The sequence below is a fragment of the Choloepus didactylus genome, chromosome 13 (genome assembly GCF_015220235.1).
Source record: "Choloepus didactylus isolate mChoDid1 chromosome 13, mChoDid1.pri, whole genome shotgun sequence".
NCBI lineage: Eukaryota > Metazoa > Chordata > Mammalia > Pilosa > Megalonychidae > Choloepus > Choloepus didactylus.
In genome coordinates, this window is record NC_051319.1 from 73,448,118 (window position 1) to 73,470,890 (window position 22,773).

General features: G+C 50.7%; 1 protein-coding gene and 1 long non-coding RNA gene across 4 annotated transcripts in view; one reads left to right on the plus strand and one right to left on the minus strand.

Annotated features, from left to right (window-relative positions):
• The window catches only part of ACSL6 (acyl-CoA synthetase long chain family member 6), a 72,566-nt gene extending 60,615 nt beyond the window's left edge, over window positions 1-11,951 (minus strand). For all 3 annotated transcript variants that reach the window (XM_037801624.1, XM_037801629.1, XM_037801626.1), the window contains exon 1: window positions 11,822-11,951. In XM_037801624.1, the coding sequence (XP_037657552.1) occupies window positions 11,822-11,870 (49 nt within the window). In that variant the 5' untranslated portion in view covers window positions 11,871-11,951. The remainder of the gene's footprint in view (window positions 1-11,821) is intronic.
• A 4,806-nt stretch (window positions 11,952-16,757) lies between these two features.
• Window positions 16,758-20,583, plus strand: LOC119508127. The gene is made up of 3 exons (XR_005211396.1): window positions 16,758-16,891; window positions 18,249-18,300; window positions 20,316-20,583. It is a non-coding gene; the product is annotated as an uncharacterized LOC119508127 (long non-coding RNA).
• Window positions 20,584-22,773: the final 2,190 nt, after the last annotated feature.

A 22,773-nucleotide genomic window follows, 5' to 3' on the forward strand; every position in this document is an offset into this window, starting at 1 on the left:
CCCTCAAGGTCCCCGCTGGCCCCCCCATCTGCACACAGGGCGGAGCTGGCTCAGATAGTGCAGAGCCAAGCAACCTAGCCTTAACACTCACTCTGCCAGGTCGCACAGAGCCTCAGCTCACACCCCTCTGCCTCTCCCCCAACCCTTTCAGTCCTGGAGGAGTTTGCCAGATAGGTTGCTAAAGGACAAAGCCTCCTTACATATCCATCTGTGACACTGATCAGGGTCCAAGGCCACAGCCACAGGCTGAGGACCTGCAGCCAGCCTGAGTGGTGGGGGTAATGGGAAGAAGTGGGGAGTGGGCGTAGGGATGTCAGATCTTTGGTACTAAGAGGAGCCTGCACCATCCACCCGGGAGACTCTGCCTCCCAGCCTCTCCCAGGAGCTGCCTCCTCTCCCCACAAGGTCACAACCAGTCCTCTCTGAGAGAGGAAGGAAACCGGCACAGTCCCAGATAAGACAGCTGCTTGGGGATGCTCTGGGGGATGGAGATACCCTGGGCCAAAGGGCAAGGTCAAAAGGTGGAGGATATCAGCTTCTCTTTCCTACTAGACCCCAGGGCAGCACTCAGTGCCCTAAGAGACACTGCTTCCTGGCATGCCCAGGGATGCCACACCCTCTCCCATTGGAACTAAAGCTGAGCTCTGAACTCCCGCAGTCTGCAAGCAGATTCGCACACTGAGGGCCAGGGATTCCCAGGGATTTATTTCTGCTAGGTCTGTCTCCCAAGGTTGAGGGGTGGGGGTGAGGGGCAGGTATGGCCTTTTCCACTCCTACTTCTGGGGCTGGCTGGACACACGGTAGGCACATAGAGACAGCTGCCAGTGAATGAGAAGCACGTCCAGACCCCAGGACCCACCTCCCACCCCTCCAGGTCCTATTGATACTTGGTACTTTCAGGTACTTCTGGGGCTGGCCTGACTGGGCCACTGACCACTCAGACCCAACCCACCACCCCTGAAGTGAGACTGTCCCGGGCCATGGCCCAATGCTCTGAGCTCCCTCTTGACTTTCCTGAGAGCTGTTTGCACAACCTGCCTGGCAACTCCAGAGCCCATGGGCCTTGTAACACCTTCTCTGGGGCTGATAGGGCTTCCACTGCTCACCCCACCACCTGAGGTGGGCCGTGGGGAGAGTTTCCTGCCTCAGCAGCCCTCTCCTGGAACTTGGCACCAGCCTGTTCTGGCCTCAGTCCCAGCCTCCCCCAATCTACCCCTGGAAGCTTTAAAATGGGACAACCACTCCTGCCACTGGCCTGAGGGCCTGCCCTTCTTTCCACAAATCCCCCTCCCCTTCCTTCTTGACAGGACCCCCATCTTTCTCCAGACATCTTCAGAGATGTCTTTAAATAATACGAAGGCTTCCTTTAAGGCTTCTCAAGGTGGCTTCCGGGGCAGGAAACCCAGCGGCCACAACAAAGGCCCCGGCTGCTGGGATGCCATGCAGGGCACGGGGCCATGGGGCCACGGAGGCAGCTCTGCCCCAGGAAGTGTGTGGCCTAGGTGAAGGAAAGCACAAGCCTCACTGTCATACCTGTGTATGACGCAAATGCAGCGGCACACACTGGCCTGGCAGCCGCCCATTGCACAGGGATTCAAGCTTGCCTCTGAGGTGAGAGAAGGGTTTTCTCTCCATCTTCCTCTTGGATTTTCATCAGATTCACAGAGCTAAAGATGACCAGGACAGAGATGAGGCCAAGGGTCTCAAACGCCGAGCCTCCACAAGGAGCCCGACTGTAGCTCTGAAGGTTCAATTAAAACTTTCAAGCGTGGAAAGGTCTAACTAAGGGTGGCTGTGACTGACCACTTCGTAGAACCGCCTGTCCCGACTACCCCAAACTCCCTGTGAACTTGCCTCCCTCTCACAGTTCACTGCCCATCTGCCCCCTCACCTTCAGGCCAGCACCCCTCGAGGATCTCACTCGCCCCAGGCCCTGGTCAGGGAACATGGGCCCCCATTGCTGACGATCACACCAGGAAGCCAGGCTCAAACAACGCTTTCAGGAACTTAAGAATATGAATAGCCTTGAGAACAGAGGAGCAAACAGAAACACAGTGTCTTTCACAAGCTCTGATAAAGGTTGTCCTCACCAAGAACCAGGCAGTAATAATTTCTCAGAGAAGAATGGACCAGGAGAGGCTAACACCGTGGCAGCTGTCCCTCTGGAAATATGTAAAGGGTACAATGACCAGGACTGATGAGTGTGGAGGAGCCCAGGCCTCACCCTCCTTCCTTCCACACCAAGGGCTGAGGCAGGCAGAGCCCTGGGGATACTGGCGAGGGCCATGATTACCATATAGGCAGAGGGGCACTCACCCCCTGGCCAGGCCCACTGCACAGGGAGCCAAATCCTGTGCACACAACATGATCCTCTCCCTTCCAGCCTTGTCCATGGTAGGGCTGCCGGGGTCCTGGTCTCAGGACTAGTGATCCATTTCCATCCCTGGCCCAAACTGGTTGAAGGGCACACTGCAAATCCTACAGGTTCAACTTCAGTAGAGGGCATATGGGCTGTGCCTGGCAGGGCCATGTCCTCAGAGCCCAACTGCAGGTGGCCAGGGTACAGGAGGAACAGGCTATGCCTCCTCCAGCCAGAGGCAAAGCTCCTTGAGGTGGTGAGGGGCCTGCTAGTTATGGCTGGGGCTCACTAAGGTGGGGGGAGCAGGAGAGGGATATGTTTCCCTACTTGTTCACTTAGGAGCTCAGCTGGTCTCCTGGGGACACCCTGCTCAGGGAGGGATGCCCAAATGACACAACCTGAGATGCATGCTCAGTCAGGGAGGGGAAGTAAGGAGAGGATCAGAGGCAGGGTGGAGAAGCAGAGGAGAATCAGGCTACGGCAGCCACAGAAGTGGGCTGGCAAGTCACAGGAAGAACATGAAGCAGTTGGGGCACCTCACAGGAGTCTCATACCTGTGGTAGGAAGGAGGCACAGGACTGGCCGCCATGAAGACTGGGGCAGGAAGCTGAGGCTGGGAGGATGGCATGTAGGTACAGAAGGGAAAAGACTGTGGTTGGTACCATATATATGCAACAGGCCTTAAAAGCTCTCAGTCCACAGGCTAATGGCACCCACCAGCTAACATGACCTGGTACCTGGGTTTGGGGGATGAGCAAGGGCCTTAAGCAAGCCGTGCCCTAGATTCCTGTCAAAGGGTCTGCTGCTGCAGCCAGGGACCTACATGGTTCCTTTACCCATCGTTCCAGGTATGATTGTTCTTTGTAGATTAGACAATGAGAAGAGCAAAGAGAGTTTTGCCTTTGGTTAAAGGTAAATTACCAGGCAAATTTGATAAATGGTTTCATTTTGTGGCTACTCTACACTCTGATCAAATTTCTCTTTTGAATGCTACAAGAAGAAACAAACCTGAATCTCCCCCAGTTCAGTGGAGGCTGTGCTCTGGAGGTCAGGGATGCATGGCAGCTGCCGCCTCTTGCTGCCCTCGAGTTGCCAAGGCCCCGTGTTGGCCTGCGAGAGCCTGCGGTGTCCACACGGTTAATGCCAGGCAGGAGAGAAGCCCGGCCCTCTGCTGGACAAGGAGCACTGAGAACTCAGGCCTCCTTTTCAAGGCCAGGATGAATGGGGACTATGCAAATGGAGGCGAGGAGAGCACAGGGGAGGGCCTGCTGCTGGCTGGCCTGTATCGGTCCACTCTGAGGGCCTGTCACATGAAAGGGTCTGTATTCCTGGCATTGGCTCCCGCGCCTGGCCAGGCTGGGGCTGTTCTCACCATAAAACAAAAATCTCTTTCAGACCAAAGCAAAATGAGACCCGGCTGGCCAGAGACGGCCGTTGGGCATTGCTAGCGCTGACCCAAGAGCGCCCATCACTGGGATTCTCACTGACTCTGCCACTTTCTGGAGGGGACTGAGGACTTCCGTGGCTGCTGAAGAAAGCACTGTGCAAGGTCAGGGTGGGTGGGACCAAGAAATGGTCTCTGTTGGTTCTGTCCTTTTCAAAAAAGTAATGTTTGGGTAGGAGGGAACTTTCCTTTTTGTTTGAGGGAACTTCAGCAATTCTCATTGGAGAAGTGACAGTAGACACTTTTTAACTTTGTGCAGTGCACGGAGAGGACTTCTTTTAAGAATGGAGGCCACATGCTCCCACCACCACCAGCCACCATGGCGCGGCCACAGATGCCCCACTGGAGGGGGAGTTCGTGGTGACCCAGAGCCCAGTGCAGATTGCTAGCAACTGAGACACTCCGGGGCTTGGACTCCATCTTCCACAGAGGCACCGTGATAAGGTCAGACTCCCATCTTTTTCACACTTTCAGAGACCAGAAGCGCTGCTCTTTTAGATGTCCCAGGCTTATGAGCTGTCCGTTAATCACAATACAAATCTTGTATCCCATAGAGCATGGATTCTACACAGCCTCCCTTTAACAGGGGGACAGAGACACAGCAAGGTCTCAAACACACATTTAATGATCATTTAGCCTGAGAGGAAGTCTAGGACAAAACCACTTGGGAACTGACTGTGAATTGACAGGAGTGTTGGTGGATGCTCCACAGATCTCCCACAAGCCAAGGGAAAAAGGCCTGGTCAGCCTCTCCAGCTCCAGAGACCGCCCACTGCTGCCTCCCTCCTCAGGTCTCCCTGCTACTAGGTGGGACGCAGGATACCCTTGAAGCCAAGATGCCAGCACGTCTCTGTAAGAGACCATGGAGTCTCGGCTGAGAGGAGAAGAGGAGCAGAGGAGGAGGAAGAGAAAGGACATTTCAATCCAGATCTGGGAAAGGGGGCTTCACAGGGCACAGCCTTCCCGGCTGTCTGGTCTGTGCCAAGGAGGTCAGGGATGCATGTGCCCCAATTCCCCACCAGCCCAATGGCCAGGGAAGGCCCACCCTCTCTTTCTCTCTGCCACCCCGGGCAGAGCCAGGCTGGGAGGAGGTGGCCTGTGAGAGGGTAGGGGCTGAGTAAGAGTGATTTGAGAGGACCACATCCATCCCACCTGCTGGAAGGTGCTGCCACCATTAACAATGAAGTTCTCCAGTCACCAGTACGGTCCTGGAGTTAAGTGACTTCATGCAGCCCCAGCTCCAAGGAGCAGAGCCAAGGGGCCAGAGGCACTGCCACTTTCAAAGTCGAGGGTCACTGCAGGCCTGGATGGATCCCAGCTCAGCCTCCCTTCTCCAGCCTGATACCTGCCTGTCCTCCTCTCATTGGCCTCCAGGGCCTCAGCCATCCAGCCTCTGTCCAACCTCCCTGTCTAATCTCACTGGCTGGCCCACATCCCAACTTGCTGCTTTCTCTGTCCCAGCTCTGACTGTCTTCCCTTCCCCATCTGTGACTGTCCTTGCTGTGTGGCCTCCAGCTGACCTTGCTGCTCAATCTCTGGTTGACTTCACTGTGCCTCCCACTGGCCCTTCTGTCCATTTGGCAGGATATGTGGTCAGTGCTCAGAATGGTCCATAGCTGAGGCTGGGTCAGGGGTGGGTGGACAAAAGGAGACCTAGTTGGGAGTCTTAGCCCCAACAACAGTTGCCACACTGGAGGGAAGGTGGGGCTTTGCAGCAGGGCCTAGTCCTGCTCAGTCCCTTGGAACCTACCTCCTGCTTTGGTGGGCGAGGCTGTGGTATGCAGGGAATGGGCAGGATTTCTGGCATTGCTTAGTGGGGTCTGCTCCAGAGCTGCCCATTCAACCTGCATCACCTGTTCCTTCTCTCATTCCTCCAATAACCAGCAATCTTGGATCTGTCCCTGGCCCCAAAAGACAGATGCCAACTCAAATTTCCTTACCCTGGGGTCTCAAAACTAAGATGCTAATTGTCCCTTCCCTGGCACTGGCCTGGCCTGGCTTCCAACTCTATCTCAGAATGCAGGCCTGAATGGGCAGATGGCAAATCAGAACTTAGTCCCCTCCTGACCCCCAATTCTCCATGGACACCCTCCAGCTGAATGTCTAGACTAAGTGTGAGGAGAGGAAGGGTGCCCCTGGGAAGAGCAGGCAAATAGGCTCAGTGGGACCTTTTGGGATTTGAAGTCCTTCAGGCTCTGAGATGTCTGTTTTGGGCCTCAGGCTAGATAGCTTAAGTTTGGCCCAGAATTTCTGTCCCAATCCACTTCCCATCTGCCCACTTCCACCTGTTGCAGACCCGAAGCCTCACATGAATCAGGAGCCACACAAAGGAACTTGGCCTGGAAATGATCACACCTGTCATGGAGCCCCTGGAGCAGCTGAGCTGTGATGCGGGGACCACCCCTGGGCAAGCTGAAGGGCAACCCCAAAGGCCCAAGCCAGCATCTCACCCACAAATATTCCTTTCTCTCTCCCTGCCAATCCTGGGTCCCAAGGGTCTTGCTGTGGAAGAGTAAAAAATCCATGACTGAAGAAGGGAATCGGGCATCCACACTTGGGAAAAGCAGAAAAGACAAAAAATGTCCTTGACATTCTGGCACCTGTGACAGTGCTCAGTTGCTGCTGTCCCACTGCCTGAAGTGGTGTCCATATCAGCCTGCTTACAGACCACCCACCTATACCCTCAACCCCTGGCCAGCTGGTGTGTCAGTCTCAGGCCCCTGGACCCCCAAAATCCTCTGGCCTAGGCCATGAGCCGGACGGGGGAGCTGACGCTCCAAGCTGGAGTGGTCAAGTCACATGCAGTATGAGACGGGTGGCTAGCAGGGACTCTGGGAAGGCCAAGGCAGGCCTGGTAGGGCCTCCCTAGGAAATGGAGCCATCGCACCACACCATCCAGTGAGGCCAAGGACTTGCCTGAGGCCTACCCTCAGCTCTGTTTGGCAGCGGCCAGAGCTGCCAACCTACTGGGAAGCCAGAACCTTGAAACTACAGAAGGGAAACAGGATCTTGCTTTCATAAGAGACTACCTTCCATAAAACCATTCACCCCACAGCTGCAGCATTTTTCATTCATTCATTCAGCAAACACTTTCTGAGTACCTCCTCCTGTGTCAGACTGCATTCGTTCTTAGCATTAAGGGTTCCACAGTGAACAAGGCTGACCTGGCCCTGCCTGCAAGGAGTTCACACCTGCTTTCTCCTACTGTTTCTACCACATATGGGTCCCCCACCCATCCCCACTCCCCACACTCCTGGGCAGAGAGCTTGGCACCTAGTAGGAGTACACACAAGGTCTGTTGTTTGTGGACTGACTCATGGTCAGAAACAGCTTATAAAATATATCATTATTAAAAAAATTATTCTCAGGAGATTTTTAACATTACTTATTTATGCAACAAACACTGATGCACCACGTGTGCTCAACACTGGGCTGGGAACACAGAGATGAGACACCCTGGTGCTGCCCTTGAGCAGATTATAGAGCCTACGGAGGAGGCCAAAGACCACAGCCCAGTGGGACATGTGCCACCAGGGAATGCATGTGGCTTGTGGAGAGCAAGGATGGTGCCTCCTTGGCCACCCACATGTCCAGTTGTAGCCATACCTCCTTGACACAACCACTACACAGAATAAAGTCGAAGCTGCCTGGTCTGGCATTGCAGGGCCTGCAGAGTCCAGTCTCAATGATCTCACTGGCAAAGCAGGATTTGTCCCTAGACCTCGTTCATTCCCGCTGCCAATCTTTCTTCACGCAGGTCCCTCTGCCTAGAATGCCTTTTCTTTTCCTACTTACTTTCTGCACGTCAAACCTCCTTTAAGGCAGACTTAGCTCAAATTGTAATAAGTTTAATTAACATGTAATGAGCCTTGTTCTATGTGCCAGTCCCTGCTCTCGACACTTTACATATGTCCTCTCCTTAAACCCTCCTGTGCCTGAGCTCACAGATGAGCCTGCCTGGAGGGGCTCAGACCCTGGCAGATCACACCTGGCTGTTTCCTCCCTGCTCTGGAAGTCTGAGAACATGGTCTGACTAACAGCTCCTATGAGGTGCTTCATCATTAAACTCCCCTGGGTCTCAGTGCCTCATTGGTTAAATGGGAATACCAGCACCACAGTGTTGTAATGATTAGAAAAAAACTTGGGGAATTGTAGAGCACAGTGCTTGACACATGGTGGGTGTTCTCTGAAACGGCAATTAAGTCAGCATGTTTGAACAATACTCCCCTCCCCCCCACAACCACCCCCAAAGTACTTCATTCACTCTATGATTATTTAGGTGCCTACTATGTGCCGGGAGCTAGCTGGATACACAGTGCAGCTTCTCTTAAATAAAAGCCGGTGACTTTTGTCTCTTTTTGCAAACAAGTCAGAGCCTTCTGCTCACTCACCTGGCTTGCTGTGTATGGGACAGCCCTGGGTCCCATCTGGGTCTAGCTGAGCTAAAGTCAGCCCTTTAAAGGCCAACCAAAGAGCCCTTAGGAACTAGCCAGAGGGCAGAATGGCCAGCTTCTGCCGCCCCCTGCTGTCTGTGAGCCCTCACTGGGAGCCACCTGCATTCTACCTCATTGGTTAGGGAGCCTGGAGAAGGTACAGAGGTCAGAATCCTCCCTCATGGTGGTGCACCCTGTGCGAATCCAGAATTTTGTTTGTGAGGCTTGCCCCCAGTTGGTCAGGGTGCCGCCTGCTCTGCCTGGAGCTCCACCATCTGCCTGGGTCCTAACTGCCTGCTTGGGACCCTGGAATAGTCTCAGACCTCATCATACCAGCCATTCTAATGGGGGTGGGGGGAGAGGCACCCGAGGGGGACTGAGCTGAGCCACGCTGTGCAAGCCTGCACTTGCCCTGCACATCTACAGACAGATGTCTGCCACACGAGTTGGTGGGCTGGCAGCCCTGCCTCATCCTGCCAGGGCCAGCCTTCCCCCTCTCTCACCTCCTGGGCCAGTGCTTCCTCCCTTCCCCTTCCTGGAGTCCAGCCTTGGTTCAGGCCATCTTTGGGCCATATCTAGTCTCATCCAAAACATCACAAGAGTCTCCCACTGTTCTCCTGGCCTCCATTCCCCTCCTTCTGGCTCAACCTGGCTACTACAGCTAAATCCAGGGCTCCTCTGCCCCGCAGATAAAACCCTACTCCCTCTCCAGAATCCCCTCCCCACTACTCCCAGACTCCACTAGCCTCCCATAAACCCAGGTCCCCCAGACACAAGACCCTGAAGACACCCCACACCTCACAGTTCTCCCTGAACACCTTCGCTGACCTGATTTCCTCTACCTGGAGTTTGGCCTACCTGCCTCTGACAAATGCCTCTGTATGCTGCAGAAGCCCACTCACATGTCACTGGTTCAGGTATATGGTTGAGGAGATAGGATCCTGTACAAGGACATGGGGCTGCATCAGCCTAGAGGAAGGGGTGCCTTATGGAAATATATTCACCAAGAGGAGTGCCAATTTCCAATTTGCACGCATGTGCCACATATGTGGGCGGAAGCTCCAATCCACTGTTCCCATAGTTCTCTGAGTGCTAACAGCACTGAGACCATGTTTTCCTGGGCCAGGCACAGCACCTGACTCATGCCGCACCTATTTTACCCGCCTCTTTATTTACCACTTACCACTGAGCTGGCGCAGGACTTACCCTGACCTCCCAGTGGAGAATAGGACAGGCAGAGTCCTTACTCTCCTAGGGCTTAAAGTGAGCTGTGCCCATAACCTCTTCCCCACACAGTCAGTTGTGACTCCAAGTGTCAGCCCCATGCCATTCTCTCCCTGCAGCTCTTCCCTGGCCCTACCCTGTCTCCCAAGGGCCAGATTGGGTGGCAAAAAGCACAGAACTCTCCTAATGAGTCTATCGCCTTAGAGTCCCTCCTATTGCTGGCTGAGCCGAAGTTTCTGTTTCTGACTGCTGCCCTGAGACCCTAGAGATGACAAGGCAGTGTGCTCTCAGGTGTGTGTGCTAAATGACAGTTCTTAGCCCAGAAGTCCCATATACCACCACCACCACCACCCCACCCCACCCCCCAAAAAAGGCTGAATCTAGATAAAGTTCCAAGCTGGATGGACACATGACCTTGGAATAACCCAATGTGAGTCTGGTGTGTTCCACCTGGGCACCACACACCCAGCTGTAGTTTCTCATTCTTTCTCCAACATGGTCTCTTGGAAAGATTTCCTGTTTGCATTAAGAAGCCTGGCTTCGTGGAAGCCGCTGCCCCCTGACCCTTGATCACTCCGAGGTCCCTGTGCAAGCCCTCAATGAGGCAGGGCCCCCACTTCCTGTTTGGGAAGGCAGCAGATCACTTTGGTAAACACTCCACAAGGAAGCAGGACACAGGCCTGTCTGAATCAGTTGAACCCTACTTGCAGGCAAGGCACCCACACTGAGGCAGGGGTGTGGGGGGGGCCTTTTACTCATAGGCTGCCAATGACTCCTGCTGTACGTGTCCCTGCAGTCCCCAGGCACCACCCTGCAGCACAAGGCTTCAGAGAACTGTCTTTGGACCTATGGCCAGGTGGGAGCCTTCTGAGGATACATAAAAGGGGTCCTGACCCTGGGAAGAAGCTCTGAGACAATCATTGATGCCTATTACAATTATCATCAAATAATTATTTTGATAACCTGCCCCTTACTCCTGACCCCAACTCCAGCCTCAACCTTGCCTGTTGGATGCCCACATCAAACCCAGAGTGGCCCTGCATGGCCTGTCCTCAGACACTGACAGACAGAAGGAGCTTAGGGTGCTGAGGGGATTAGAGAGGCTTCACTCACTCTCCCGGCTCAGGGGAGGTATCCCTGTGGCCTGTCACAGGACAACAGTGGGGGGTGGGGGGAGGTGATCACCTGGCCCACCAACCCTCCAAGTTCAGGTCTAGCACGACCAAGCACTGAGCACTGGTTGATCAATTAAAACTCATACTGAACCCCAGTCTGCCAGATATTCTCCGGGTGGCATTGGGCAAGTCAATTAACCCCTAAACCTAGTAAAAGGGGAGACACCACCAACCTCCTAGGATTTGCTGTGAATATTAAACAACATGTCTAAAGTCTCAGGGAAGGAGTTACACAGGGCCATCCTCTTACCCTTCTTCTCAGGCTCAAAAAGAACTTCATTACTTCTTCTGATGCTCTATTTGAATGTGAAATACACACTAACATTCACCGAACATTTGCTCTGGACTAGCCCTGGTTTAAGACCAGTTTAAGGGTCAAGCACTTCACATACTTTGTAATGCAGAATCTGCATAAATGGGTGGGGGTGGAGACCTTGCAGAGGTATTATATCCTGGGAAGTGGGAACCCGAGGCTCATAGAGGGGAGTGACTGGTACAGGCAGCAGAGCTGGTGGATGTATGGGCCTGTGGTGAGACCCCAGGTGTGGTGTGTGTGGGCAAGGGTCCTCAGCCTCCTGGGAGAAGGCAGGGGCAGGGGCTGATTTCTGTGAGGGAGAGGGGAGGGGACTGACAGTGGTGGGGACACAAGCCCTGTGCAGAGCTCAGGAGTCAAGTGAACCCTGCTTTTCAGAAATCTTGCACTCTGGTTGCAGGGCCGGCAGGGAGGTGTCATGAGGAGATTCCCAGCTGGGGATCAGTTGGCCCCAGGTGAGAACTCAGGGGCCAACATCCTTGGTTTCTTGCCCCCAGGTTAGGAACATGGCACAAGAAGTCTCTCTCTGGGGGAGGAGTGGGCTTGGGGCCTAGTTTGATCTGCGGATGGTCCCTCTTAAAAGGAGAAGAGGACGTGAGAAATGAAGCAAGGTTGTTGTAGGGGAGCAGGGAGCAAGGCCCTTCATCTCCGCAGACCCAGCTCCTTCTCAAACAAGGACCGGGGCCCGAGGGAATGGAGCACGGGGACACCTGGGCGGCCGGGGAGCCCTGAGAGGATGGCTCGGCAGCCGGGGCAGGCGGTTCGGGGGGCCGCAGGGATGTGAGACCCTCGCCAGGGGCCAAGGCCTCACAACGCGCTCGGGATGGGGGTCAGGGATGGGGACCGGGCGGGAAGGACCGGTTGGGGACTTACCAGCGAGCAGCCAGAGGGAGCCCCCCGACACTAGGAAGAAGGTCAGCATGTCGGTCAGCTGGGCTCGGCCTGTCCCGGCACGGCCTTCCCAGCCCGCGGCTCCGCGGCACGGGCAGTCGCAGCGCCGCCGCCGCCGGGTATTTTTAGCCCCCGCCCCCCGGCTCCGCAGCGCCCCCCCCCCCCCCCCGCCCCGCGCCGCTGCGGTGTCTCCGCGGGAGGGGACGGGCGAGGCGCGCGCTCCACGCAGGAGCCCCCCGCCCGCAGCCCGGCCGGGTCTGGGGCGCGCCCGGCTCCGAGAGCAGCGTCGGAACCGCCGAGCCCCCGGGCGGGGGAGGGGCCGAGCCGCAGAGCCGACCAGCCCTCTCCGCCCCCGCCCCCCAACGTCAGGACCAGACGTTCTGGGGAAACGGGCAGAAGGAGGGCGCACGGGCGATGAGCTCTGGGTGTGTGACACCGCGTCCACCCCGCCGCAACACCCAATCAACGCGCGACCCCTAACGCCCGCGCGCCCCTTGGCCTGAGTTTTATGGCTGGGCAGGCCCGGGTGGCAGAGCGTTCTCTGTCACTTGTCCTAGGAGGCGCACACGATGGACGCTGACACGCTCCTAGGACCCGAGTTTGCAGGCACAAGGGAACTTCCGGATGCCATGTCTCCAAGCCGGTGAGGAGAGGGTGCTGCGAGGGTCTATCTAGGTTCTGACAAAGGAGGGCAGTTAGGCAGCATAGTGCCCAGATCCTCGGGGGAGCCCAGGCCTCACAGCTTCCCTTCTGGGAAGATCAGGTTTCAGGCCACACAAGGTCAGAGGTTGTCACGTGTGGTCACATGAAGTCTCAGGCAGCCACATGGAATCACAGGTGTCTCATGAGGTCCCAGGAAGCCACATGGAATCACAGGTGTCTCATGAGGACCCAAGAAGCCATGCTCTTCACACACAACCATTTCTGGCACAAGAGATCTCAAGAGGCCACCCACAGCCACAAACGGCCACACTGTGAGGCCAGACACCTTCTGTTTCAGAGACTGGGATTAGAAGGAGGAAGCCTAGTTGCACCTTCTCCTGCAAAAAATAAGGGTAGGCATGCCAGTGTCTCCTGGTGGATAGATACACCTGGATTTCAAGGTCACTTCCTCACACTTGGTTGTTCTCAGCAATCTTTCATTGCCCACCAGGCCTCCAGCACCGAGGACAGCGCCCAGGCAGCCCAACTCTAAATGTGCAACCCTCCCACCTCCAGCGTTGGCTGAAGTCAGAGACTGGGGAGAAGAGGGCAGGAAAGCAGAGAGCAAAGATCAAGCAGCAGAGGGTGGAAGAGCCAGACATCTGTTCGGACAAACCAGAGACAGACTGCTCTGTGTGCTGGTGCCCTCACAGCCCAGCAGCTGGGGTACAAGTTTGTGTGGGGGCCTGTGCCTAGTATGTATGAGTCCATAGCACATCTATGCCTGGGTCTGTGTGCGCCTTGTGGGTGCAAGTGGACGGATGTGTGCCTCTGAGTTACTTCCAGTGTTTACAAAAGAACTTTCCGTTTTCTTCCTCATCTGTAGGATCTGGACTCCTTGGAGAGCTGCTCCTGCTTGAACTTGGGCACAGCCTGGCAGGGACCTTGCTGTAACCTCTCATGTTCCAAGCTTGGTCAGAGCTTCTCCAAGAGGGTGCCCCAGAGGATGTGTGGCATCCAGAGTCCCTCCCAGCAGACAATATGGCTGTCAGGATCCTTCCCACCTCCACTGCAGACCTGGGCTGCTGATGCTCAGGAGGACACCCAGGGGGGCAATCTCCCCAAACTAGCTTGCCATAAGGAGGTGGGCAGGTAGAGTTTTTCCCTGATTCTGGGGCCTAAGGAACCAAGACAGATCATTTCTCCATAGACCAGGGACAGACAGAGCATTTCTTCTCATAGCAGGGTGCCCAGGACCCTGGCAGCAAGGCTCAGCCCAGCCCTCCTCTGCGGCACTCAGCTGCAGGAGTGCTCCAGGCCCTCACACTGCTCCTGGCAGCCTCCTCTCCAGAATGATGTCATGGGACACATTTAGCCTGGCCCTCTGCAGGATGTTGTATCTGGATAATCTTTCTACAGATGTCTCTGCTACTTGTGAATATTTTAATCAAAAAACCTATGCTGGAGCTGTGACTGTCTGTGGCTTAACTATTTTTCTGTCTCCCTCTCAACATGGCTTGGCGTCCATTGGAGGGATGGGGACAGGAAGGACCTGGACCTGGCTGTGGGATCATAGCCAGGTCTCCCTCTTCTCTAAACCTGTTCCCTCCTCTGGGTAAGGGAACTTGTTCCTTCCTGTCCTGGCCTCCCAAGGCCTCCTTCCCCATCTGTGGGTCTCCATCTAAGGACCATAGGTGGGTCTGGGCCTCCATACTGGCTGGGTGTGGCTGCCATGGGACCTAGCAGGAGGGAACCCAGGACCCAGAGATGCCGAGGCCAGGGTGGGGGTCCTTGGACATACCCTTCATCAGCAAGGGCAGCCATGGTATTGGGCAACATTGTTCACATCTGTGTGTCCTAAGACCAGCATCTCTGAGAAGGTGGGCAATCTAGTCTTCTGTCCTCAGCCCTGGCACAGGATCTGGCCCAGAGATTATAGAGAATATTAACCCATTCAACAGAATTGGAGACTGAAGTCCAGGAAGAATATCTATTTTGGATCACATAGCAGTTCTAGCCTCCTGACTTCCATTCACTCATTCATTCACTCACTCAATCAGGTAATGTTCACTAATAAGTGCTCTGTGCCCAGCTCAATGCTGGACACTAAGGGGAAATAGGGAGCAGCAGTAATAGCAGTTAATTGTGGTATGATGACAGACGGGTGATCCTAGCCTAGACCTGGGGAGGCTTCCAGGAGGAGGAAATTTGGGGGCTGGGCCCTTAATCTTGGGTTAAGAGTTTTCTAGGCATCAAAGTAGGACAAGGAATACCATCCCCAGCTCTGGCTCTGATTCTGACATGCTGTGCAATCCTAGACAAGTCTCTGCTCCTTTGGGTTCATTGGTACAAAGAGGGGATTATCTAGAGACTTCTGGGCATCAGGACTAACTAGCCATGACTCTGCTGCTTTTTCATCATCACAATTGATTGGCCACCCTCCTGGCCTGTGAGTCCCAGTGTCCACTCTGTATCCAGTCTGCTGGTGGCTCTAAGAGCCAGCCCAGGATGGGCATGGCCCCTTTGGGCTCGGTATCTCCTGAACTCAGGACACCTTGGCCCTGCCTCTCTAACAGTCATGGATCCTCTGTCATTTGTAGGTCATCAAAATTTTTTAGTACTGTCACAACTCAGCTTATCCCTGGGATCAAGAACACACCAGGCACAGAGTTTGACATGAATTTAATCGGACTTACAGGAGATGATTTGTTCCACAGTGGTGGTAGGCCAGGAAAGATGGAAGTTAGTGCTCCACGGAAGCAGGGGATGCCAGGTGGTGGTTTATAAGAGTTAGGACAAGGAGAGTTTGAGAACGGAGTTTCGGCAGGGTCTTGTGACACAAATGTGTGGAGAGTAGTTCTCAACAGTGATCAAGGGAGGGGAGTTTCAATGCTTTGTTAACAATACATTTTTTTTCCCCCTGGGTAGGTCTGATGACTTTTAACATCTGTCCTGGTAAGTAGGGGAGGGGGCCTGGGCCCTGGGTTCCCAAAGCACTCTCCTATGTTTGCTAGTTTCCCACATTATAAGTACTTGCTTCCTAAAGTAGGATCCAGACTTCACTTTTCCAGCCTCCCTTACAGCTAGAGGTGGCCCATAGCTGAGACTGTGCCAACAAGGCACACCCTCATGAGTCTTTGACTCAAAGGCCAACAGTGAGAGGGAGAAGCTTCTGTGCATGGCATCTATCTTGCTGGCCCAATGGTGGCAGCAGAAGTGATAAGTGGGCAATTAAGTAACTAGAGGCTCCTTGAATTTCCAAGAGCCATGGAAATACAAAGATGAAGCCCTTGGAAGTTGTCCTAGGCCAGTGGGCTGGAGTTCTGACTGGCTAAGCCACTGACACCTCCAGGTCCCCGAGGAGACCCTGTACATGTCTTCTATGTACGCAAGCTCAGGATTTGGTGGGAGAAAAACCTCTCTTTTAAGACTTTGAAAAAGAAATAAACTTGAAGAAAATATAGATAAATGTTTGCACCATCTGCGGGTTGGGGAAGTTCTTTTTTAAACACAACAAAGGAGGCAGAAACCATCAAGGAAAAGACGGTAGATTTGAAGATCTGGCTGCACGCAAATTTAAAATATCTGCATGTTAAAAACCACCATTTAAAAATCTGAAAGATAAATAGATAACTTGTGAAAAATACTTATGCCACAGGAAACAAAGTGTTTAGGTAACCCTAACCAATGAGAAGGAGACAAATGAGCAAAAGACACGAACAAGCAATTCTTAAAAGAAGAAATACCTCCTTTCTCTGCCCAACTGCCCACCCAGTGAACTATGAAGCCAGTGCCTGGATACCACCGCCTGCCACTGCCAACTTCTCTATATCCTTCTTCCAGAGGCTGTGGTGGAGTCCCCTCCCCCAGGCCTATCAGTGATACCTGTGACAGGAAAGAGGACATTTCATAAACTTCACCTCACTCACCTGGACACCCTCCATCCCTATCTCCGTCCACTCAGAATCCAAATCCCTTTCCCCAGTGACCACCCAGGCAGTTCAGCTCCTCTGGCCAGGCCAGGTAATCGCAAACAATAAAAGCAGGCTAGAGGTCATGAGAAAGCTTGGGTGCCTGAGGGTCTGACAGATCCTTTTTGGAGGGCAGTTTGGCAAGGTATGTCATAAACCTGAAAAAATCCTTACCCTTTGACTACACTGGTGGATTGTTTAGGAACTGATATCAAGGGAAAAAAATCAGGAATTATTTGTTTGCAAGGACAGTCATTGCAATATTATTTATAGTAGTACTGAGGTGTAAACAAGTGAAACCCCAATGACAAGGTTGAATATATTTTTGTTTATCTATAGGATGGTGTCTGTATGTTCTGCTGCCCATAAAAATGATGATGCAGAATGTTGCACAATGTTATGGAGATGCCTGTGGCACCTGGCCAATTGAAAACTGCAGGTTAGAAAACAGTATGTTCTGTATGATTCCAATGATGTTTGAAAGCACTATATATTCATGGGGGAAATGGAAAAAAATGGTTAATAGTGGTTATTTCTCAATGGTGGGATTATTATAATTCTTCTTTGAATTTTTATGTATTTTCCAAATTTGCTACAATGACTAGGCATTATTTTTGTAATGAGGGAAAATCTAGTCTAAGAAGAAAACTTTTCAGAGCCCTCCCTTGGTTCAGAGAGGTCTAGGGTGCTGAAGAGGGAGGAACAGGTCATTGGAGGATCACTGGAGGAATCAGAATGATGGCCCCTCCTGCACGGCGTGAACTGCAGTTTATAGGCACAGGGTCACTGCTACCTTACCCTTTCCCTCCTGACCCTGGGCCTCTGGGCATCTGCCCCAGGCTTCTCCTCCTCTGGCGGCCATTCGAGGGCCTCATGGAGCTGGGGCCGTGGGGAGAAGTCAGATTTGGAGGTGGACATGAAGACCTTCAGGATGGCTCCTGTCAGCCAAGGAGATATTACAGAAGCAGGGGAGGGGGCAGAAAGAGACCCTTTTGGAGGTGGTAGAAGGAGGAGTTCAAGGGGTCCAGGTGCCAGGGAAGGCAAAGATGAGAATTTCCAAAGAGAGGTGTGTCCCTGGAGGCAGGCAGGATGCTTCCCATTCTCAGAGCTCATTACAATGAACCAAGAAATCAACATCAAAGACACTGTTCGTGTGCCCAGCCCCCTGAAAACAAAAACAGTGCTTTGGAAGTCACTCTCAGAGCCAGGAGAGAAATGTGGACACAACACAAAGCACTTCAAAGGTAGGGGGAAAAAAAAACCACTCACCAGAAAGCTGCTAGAGGGCGCCAGAAAGATGTGGAAGGGAGCCTGCCGAAAGAAAAAGCTCCAAGCACCAGTGACTGATCACCCCGAAAGACCATCTGGATATGGGCCTGAGAGGACATCTGAGCCAGCTGTCCGGCCCTCCTTAATCCCATAGAGTTCTAAGAAGTTAGCAGGGACTTGCCCAAGGTCACACAGAGAATTAAAACTAAGATCAAACCAAAACTTGGGTGTTCTGACTCCCAGCCAATGCACCATCCCCTGTACCCTAGGAAGAATTTTTTTTTTAACCTAAATAATCCCTGTATTATGTAAATTATTTTAAACTACAGAAAAACATTTGTCATCAGATTCAATTTAGGAGGTAAATATAGACACAATTCCAAAACTTGATGTGACATCAAAATTTCAAACAACTGAAAATGATAGTGGATGTAAATATAGATACAGAAATCTTTAATGAAATTTTTACAAAAATACTAAGTATATAAATTGTCTTTCCACTAAAATAAAGTTTAATCTATCCCCAGGATGCCAGGCCGACAAGGAACAAAGTCCTCTGATTTGTTGAGCATTCTCCAGGTATGATTGCATGATGAGCTCATGTTCTAGACTTGCAACTCTGAGATGTAAGTATGACTGTCCCCATGGGATGGACACTAGTAGGGTTCTCTCTGCAGCACTGTCTTTAGAAAATGTCTGCTCTCACTTTGGCCTCCATACCGTCCACAAGTTCACAACACAATATGACCTTGGGCACCAATGATTGGTCTAGGTGATCAATAGCTGAAACAATCATAGGCCTTCCCTGAGAATTTGGAATTGGGATTGTAGCCCTTTTCTGCAGAGAGTAGTGAAAAATCTGTAGAGAGTAGTGAAAAATGAAGCAAATATGCCCAGAGAAGCAGAGTGAGAAACAGAATTCATCGTTGGGTTCTCTACAGGGCCAAGGAAGAGTAGGAGAAGTTGGTACGAAAACACAGTTTAGAAGAGGGCTCAGAACCAACCAAGCTGCATCTCAGAACAAATCCCACATACATATTTTTAGCCAGTCCACACAGGTCTGAACCCACTTTTGGTGACCCTTATTTCCAACTTCTTCAGTATCCCTGATTTCAGTCTGCCCAACAGGCCAGCTGTATTCCCATGTTTAGAGTATATGAGATCCTCCCAGTGACCCTCTAATCAATTCCCTTAGAGGCTTGAGCTGGCTTGGTTGAGTTATTTTTGCCTGCAGTCATTTGTATTAATGAATTCCTAATTTTGAAGATGAGGAAATTGAGGATCAGAGCTGAAATAACTTGTCCAAGGTCCTACAGCTGGCCTGAGATTTGAGCCCAAGGTTGTCCAATTCCCAAGCCTGTGTTTTTTCCACTCTACCTATTTATAAGAAGATTGACAAAAGTTATGTAAATTCAATATCTTTTCTCAATGAAGTCTCTTAAAAATAGCAATAAGGAGTTTCTGAAGTAAAAAAAGGAAAAGGAGAATTAGTTCCTTGCAAGAGGCTACCTGAGTTCAGGAGCTAAGATTTTTCATAGCGGGAAAACATGACAGTGAAATTCTAACAACTGGGGTCCTTTCTCTCACCCATGAAGCTGTTATAGCCTCGCTGTGGTTGGAGAGAGGACTGGGGATAAACCCTAGAGCAGAGGAAAGAGAATACCCTCTACATTTTTAGAAACACTAAGCCAACCACAAGTTTTCCGTGATGACACAGCAGCAGGGAATCCACCCAAAATATTGGTGCTTCCTACAAATCTGTGCTGTACAACTCTAATCCTGCTCAAAATATATATTTTTAATAAAAAAAAAAAAACTGTACAATGAAAGCTCCTAAACAAGGAAAAGGCAATGGAATTGGAAACACCCATGTTGGACATGTTGGGCCAAGTATGCAATGAAGAAAAGACAGTTTCATAAGGTGAATTCCCAGAGACTGCAGGGTAAGAAGTGAGGGAGGTGAAAAGGCCACCAACACCTGTGGAGAGTCATACTGAAACCCATGGAGCCACGTCTCACTTACATGAGCAAACTGATACCCGTCACCTTCTCCGCTCAGTATGCACGCCGGTGTCACACTTAGCATCTGGCCTGCAGGAGGTACTCAATAAAAGTTTGGTGATGTAAATTTTAGAATGGAAGATAAACCATTAAGCAGATGCAAACACCTTAATAGGACCTGTTCTTAAATCCACAGCCTGGCGGGGTGTTAGAAACACCTCCCCCCGGGGCAGTAATTTTTATGATGGAGTCAGTTATAAGTCAGAGTGCTCTTGGGAACAAGAAGGATGAACCTCTAATTTATGCCTTTAGAAAGAGTTGGGAAGGGCTTCCTCAGGTGATGAGAGGACAGACAATGGCTCCTGAAGAAAGAGGGAGCACTGGGCACTGCCTCTGTCCAGCTTCCACAACCTCCACCCTATAATCTACACACCCTGCCATCCCTCCTCTTCCTTGGGCCTTCCATTCCCATCACCAGGGCCTCAAGAGCAGGTCCTTGTTGTCCAGAGCATGAAGTTCAGGGCCATCTGCCGTGTTATACACAACTCCCTCCATGTGCTCAGCTCTACTTAACTGCTTTTGCTTCTCCCCAGAGACCTGTTTCCATGGTTCCTTGGTTGAAACGGACTGTCTCCTTCCTGTTTCACCCTGAACAAATCTATGCCTCCATGTCAGACTCATCTTTCCAAGGCAAGCACCAAAGATCCCACTGGGGGAGATCACTCATCTTCCTTGGAGGACAGAAGTGCATACTGATCTGCACTTCTGCTTTACATTACTCAAGTTTAGTTCTGCACCCATATATGGATACGAGAGAAAGAGGAAAGACCCACACTAAGTACCTAAAGGGTTGCAGCTCCAGAGAAGCAATTAAAAAGTTTTTGTACTAAATAGGAATATTTGTAAGGTGCTTAAGTATTTATTAAATGTAAAAATAAATGTAACAGTTAAAGTACATACAAGAAAAAAGATTCCATTCACAAAAGCAACAAAAAATAGAAAATAACCAGGAATAAATTCAAGATATGTTTAGAACCTAGATGAAGAGTACTATAAAACTTCATGGAGCAACATAAAAGAAGACTTTAGTGCATTAAGAAATAAACTAAATTCCTGGATTAAAATACTAAATATTGTGATGGTGCCAATTTTTGCCAAATTTATGTTTATATTTAATGCAATCTCATTTTTCAACTTAACAAAATGAATTTAAATTTCATCTGAAGAATGTATTTGTGCAACACTGGCCAAGAATCATTTGTAAAAGGAAAATGATACTAAATATTAAAATGCCACAAAAAGTAAGCACAATGAAAGACATGAAAATTAAGTCTGTGGTACCAGTACAGAAATAGAAAGATCAATTGGTTAGAAAGCCCAAATACTAAATAAAAATATTACATGAAATTCTAAAACTTTTCAACTCTAAAGTATTTGTTATTTGAGGACATCTTACAAATCATTCAGAAAAAAACACGGCTTAAGTAATAAGGAGCAAGATGATGACTAAGCAATACAGAAAACAAAACATGCAAACGGCTAGTAAACATATGAAAATTAGTCTATCCCACAAGTAAGCAAAGAAAAAGTCAATAAAAATAAGGAACATCTTTTCTATCAATTAAAAATGTTTATAACATGGTAATAGCAGCTATTGGAAAGAGTTAAGGGCACGAGTTTGGCTCTGTCTTTTGGAGGAGGAGGACAATTTGGCAAAACATATAGAAATTTGAAGTAAGCACACTCAGCCCAGCAATTCCATCTGTAGGAATTTATCTTCAGGAAATAATGTGCTGAAGCAGCTATATATGAATTTTCAAAGATATTCATCATGCTGTTAGTTATAATATTAACAGTTTGAAACAACTTCAATATCTAAGAATTAATAAATTATTATATATCCATAGGATAAAATACTATGCAGCTATTAAAAGTATGGCATAAGAGAATACACAACAGTGCCGGAAAGTGGTTACACTGCATTAACTGAAAACAGGTTATGAAATACATTCTTCCAACAAATATTTATTGAATGATTACCCTATACTAGTAAACAGCAGTGAATGAGATGAATAAAATCCCTGCCCTCACTGAGCTTGTATTCCATTTATAAAATTTATAAGCTGGAACATAAGGAATGGTTCCAATTAAAGAAGAAGAAAAAGATATGTCTGGAAGAGAGTCAGGGAAGACAAACCAGTGTGTCAGAAGTAAGTAATTACTTCTGAGCTTGGAATTGAGGTTGTTTGTGCTCTCTTTTTGGTGCTTTTCTGCATTTTCCCAAGTTTTTATAGTGAACATACATCACATTTGTAACCAGAAAGGAAAACAAAAGATGTCCTCTCTCTCAAAAGAACACAAGCCGAGACGTAAGTAGTCATCGCTATTTCAAATCACGGGATATGTTTTACTGTAAACACGTTTGTCTACAGCTGTGGAGAAGTCAGGCAGGATGGGAGCCAGGAGCTGGCTGCCCTGGCATTGGAGGTGAGGGGCACCGGGGAGGGGCCCTGTCTGCAGAGGTGGGTGTGGGATCCACACCAGACAGGATGAGGAGTGGGAGGAAAGAAAAGTCCAGGCAAAGGAACATCTTATAGGTCTTTCTCTAAAATCCTCCCCCACAAAATCACATTGATCTTGATTGCAGAGTCTTTTCCATGAGTCAGTAGCACCTCATCCCTAAGCATAGCTCAACCCAGCCTCCCCTGGGCAGCCAGGACAGGCAGATTTCTCACTGATTTGACTCAGTCCTTCCTGACCTGCCTTTTTTGGAAATTGGGTTTCAGAATTGATCACTCATTCTTTGATCACTTGCTATTCCTTTTCATTCATCAAATGTGTCACTTTCGGCTCCTTTCTTACACCTTGGGCTGTTATAGAGCCCGATGTGTAAGAAACAATCAATACAGTCAAGGCCAAGCCCACCAGAGTGGGGCTAAGTTCCCATAACCCCCTACCCATGTCCCCCTTCAGGGACACCATGTAATCAATCCCCTGGCCACAGTCTGACCCCTGTGACATAGACCCTCAGGTCATGGCCTCCCTACCCAC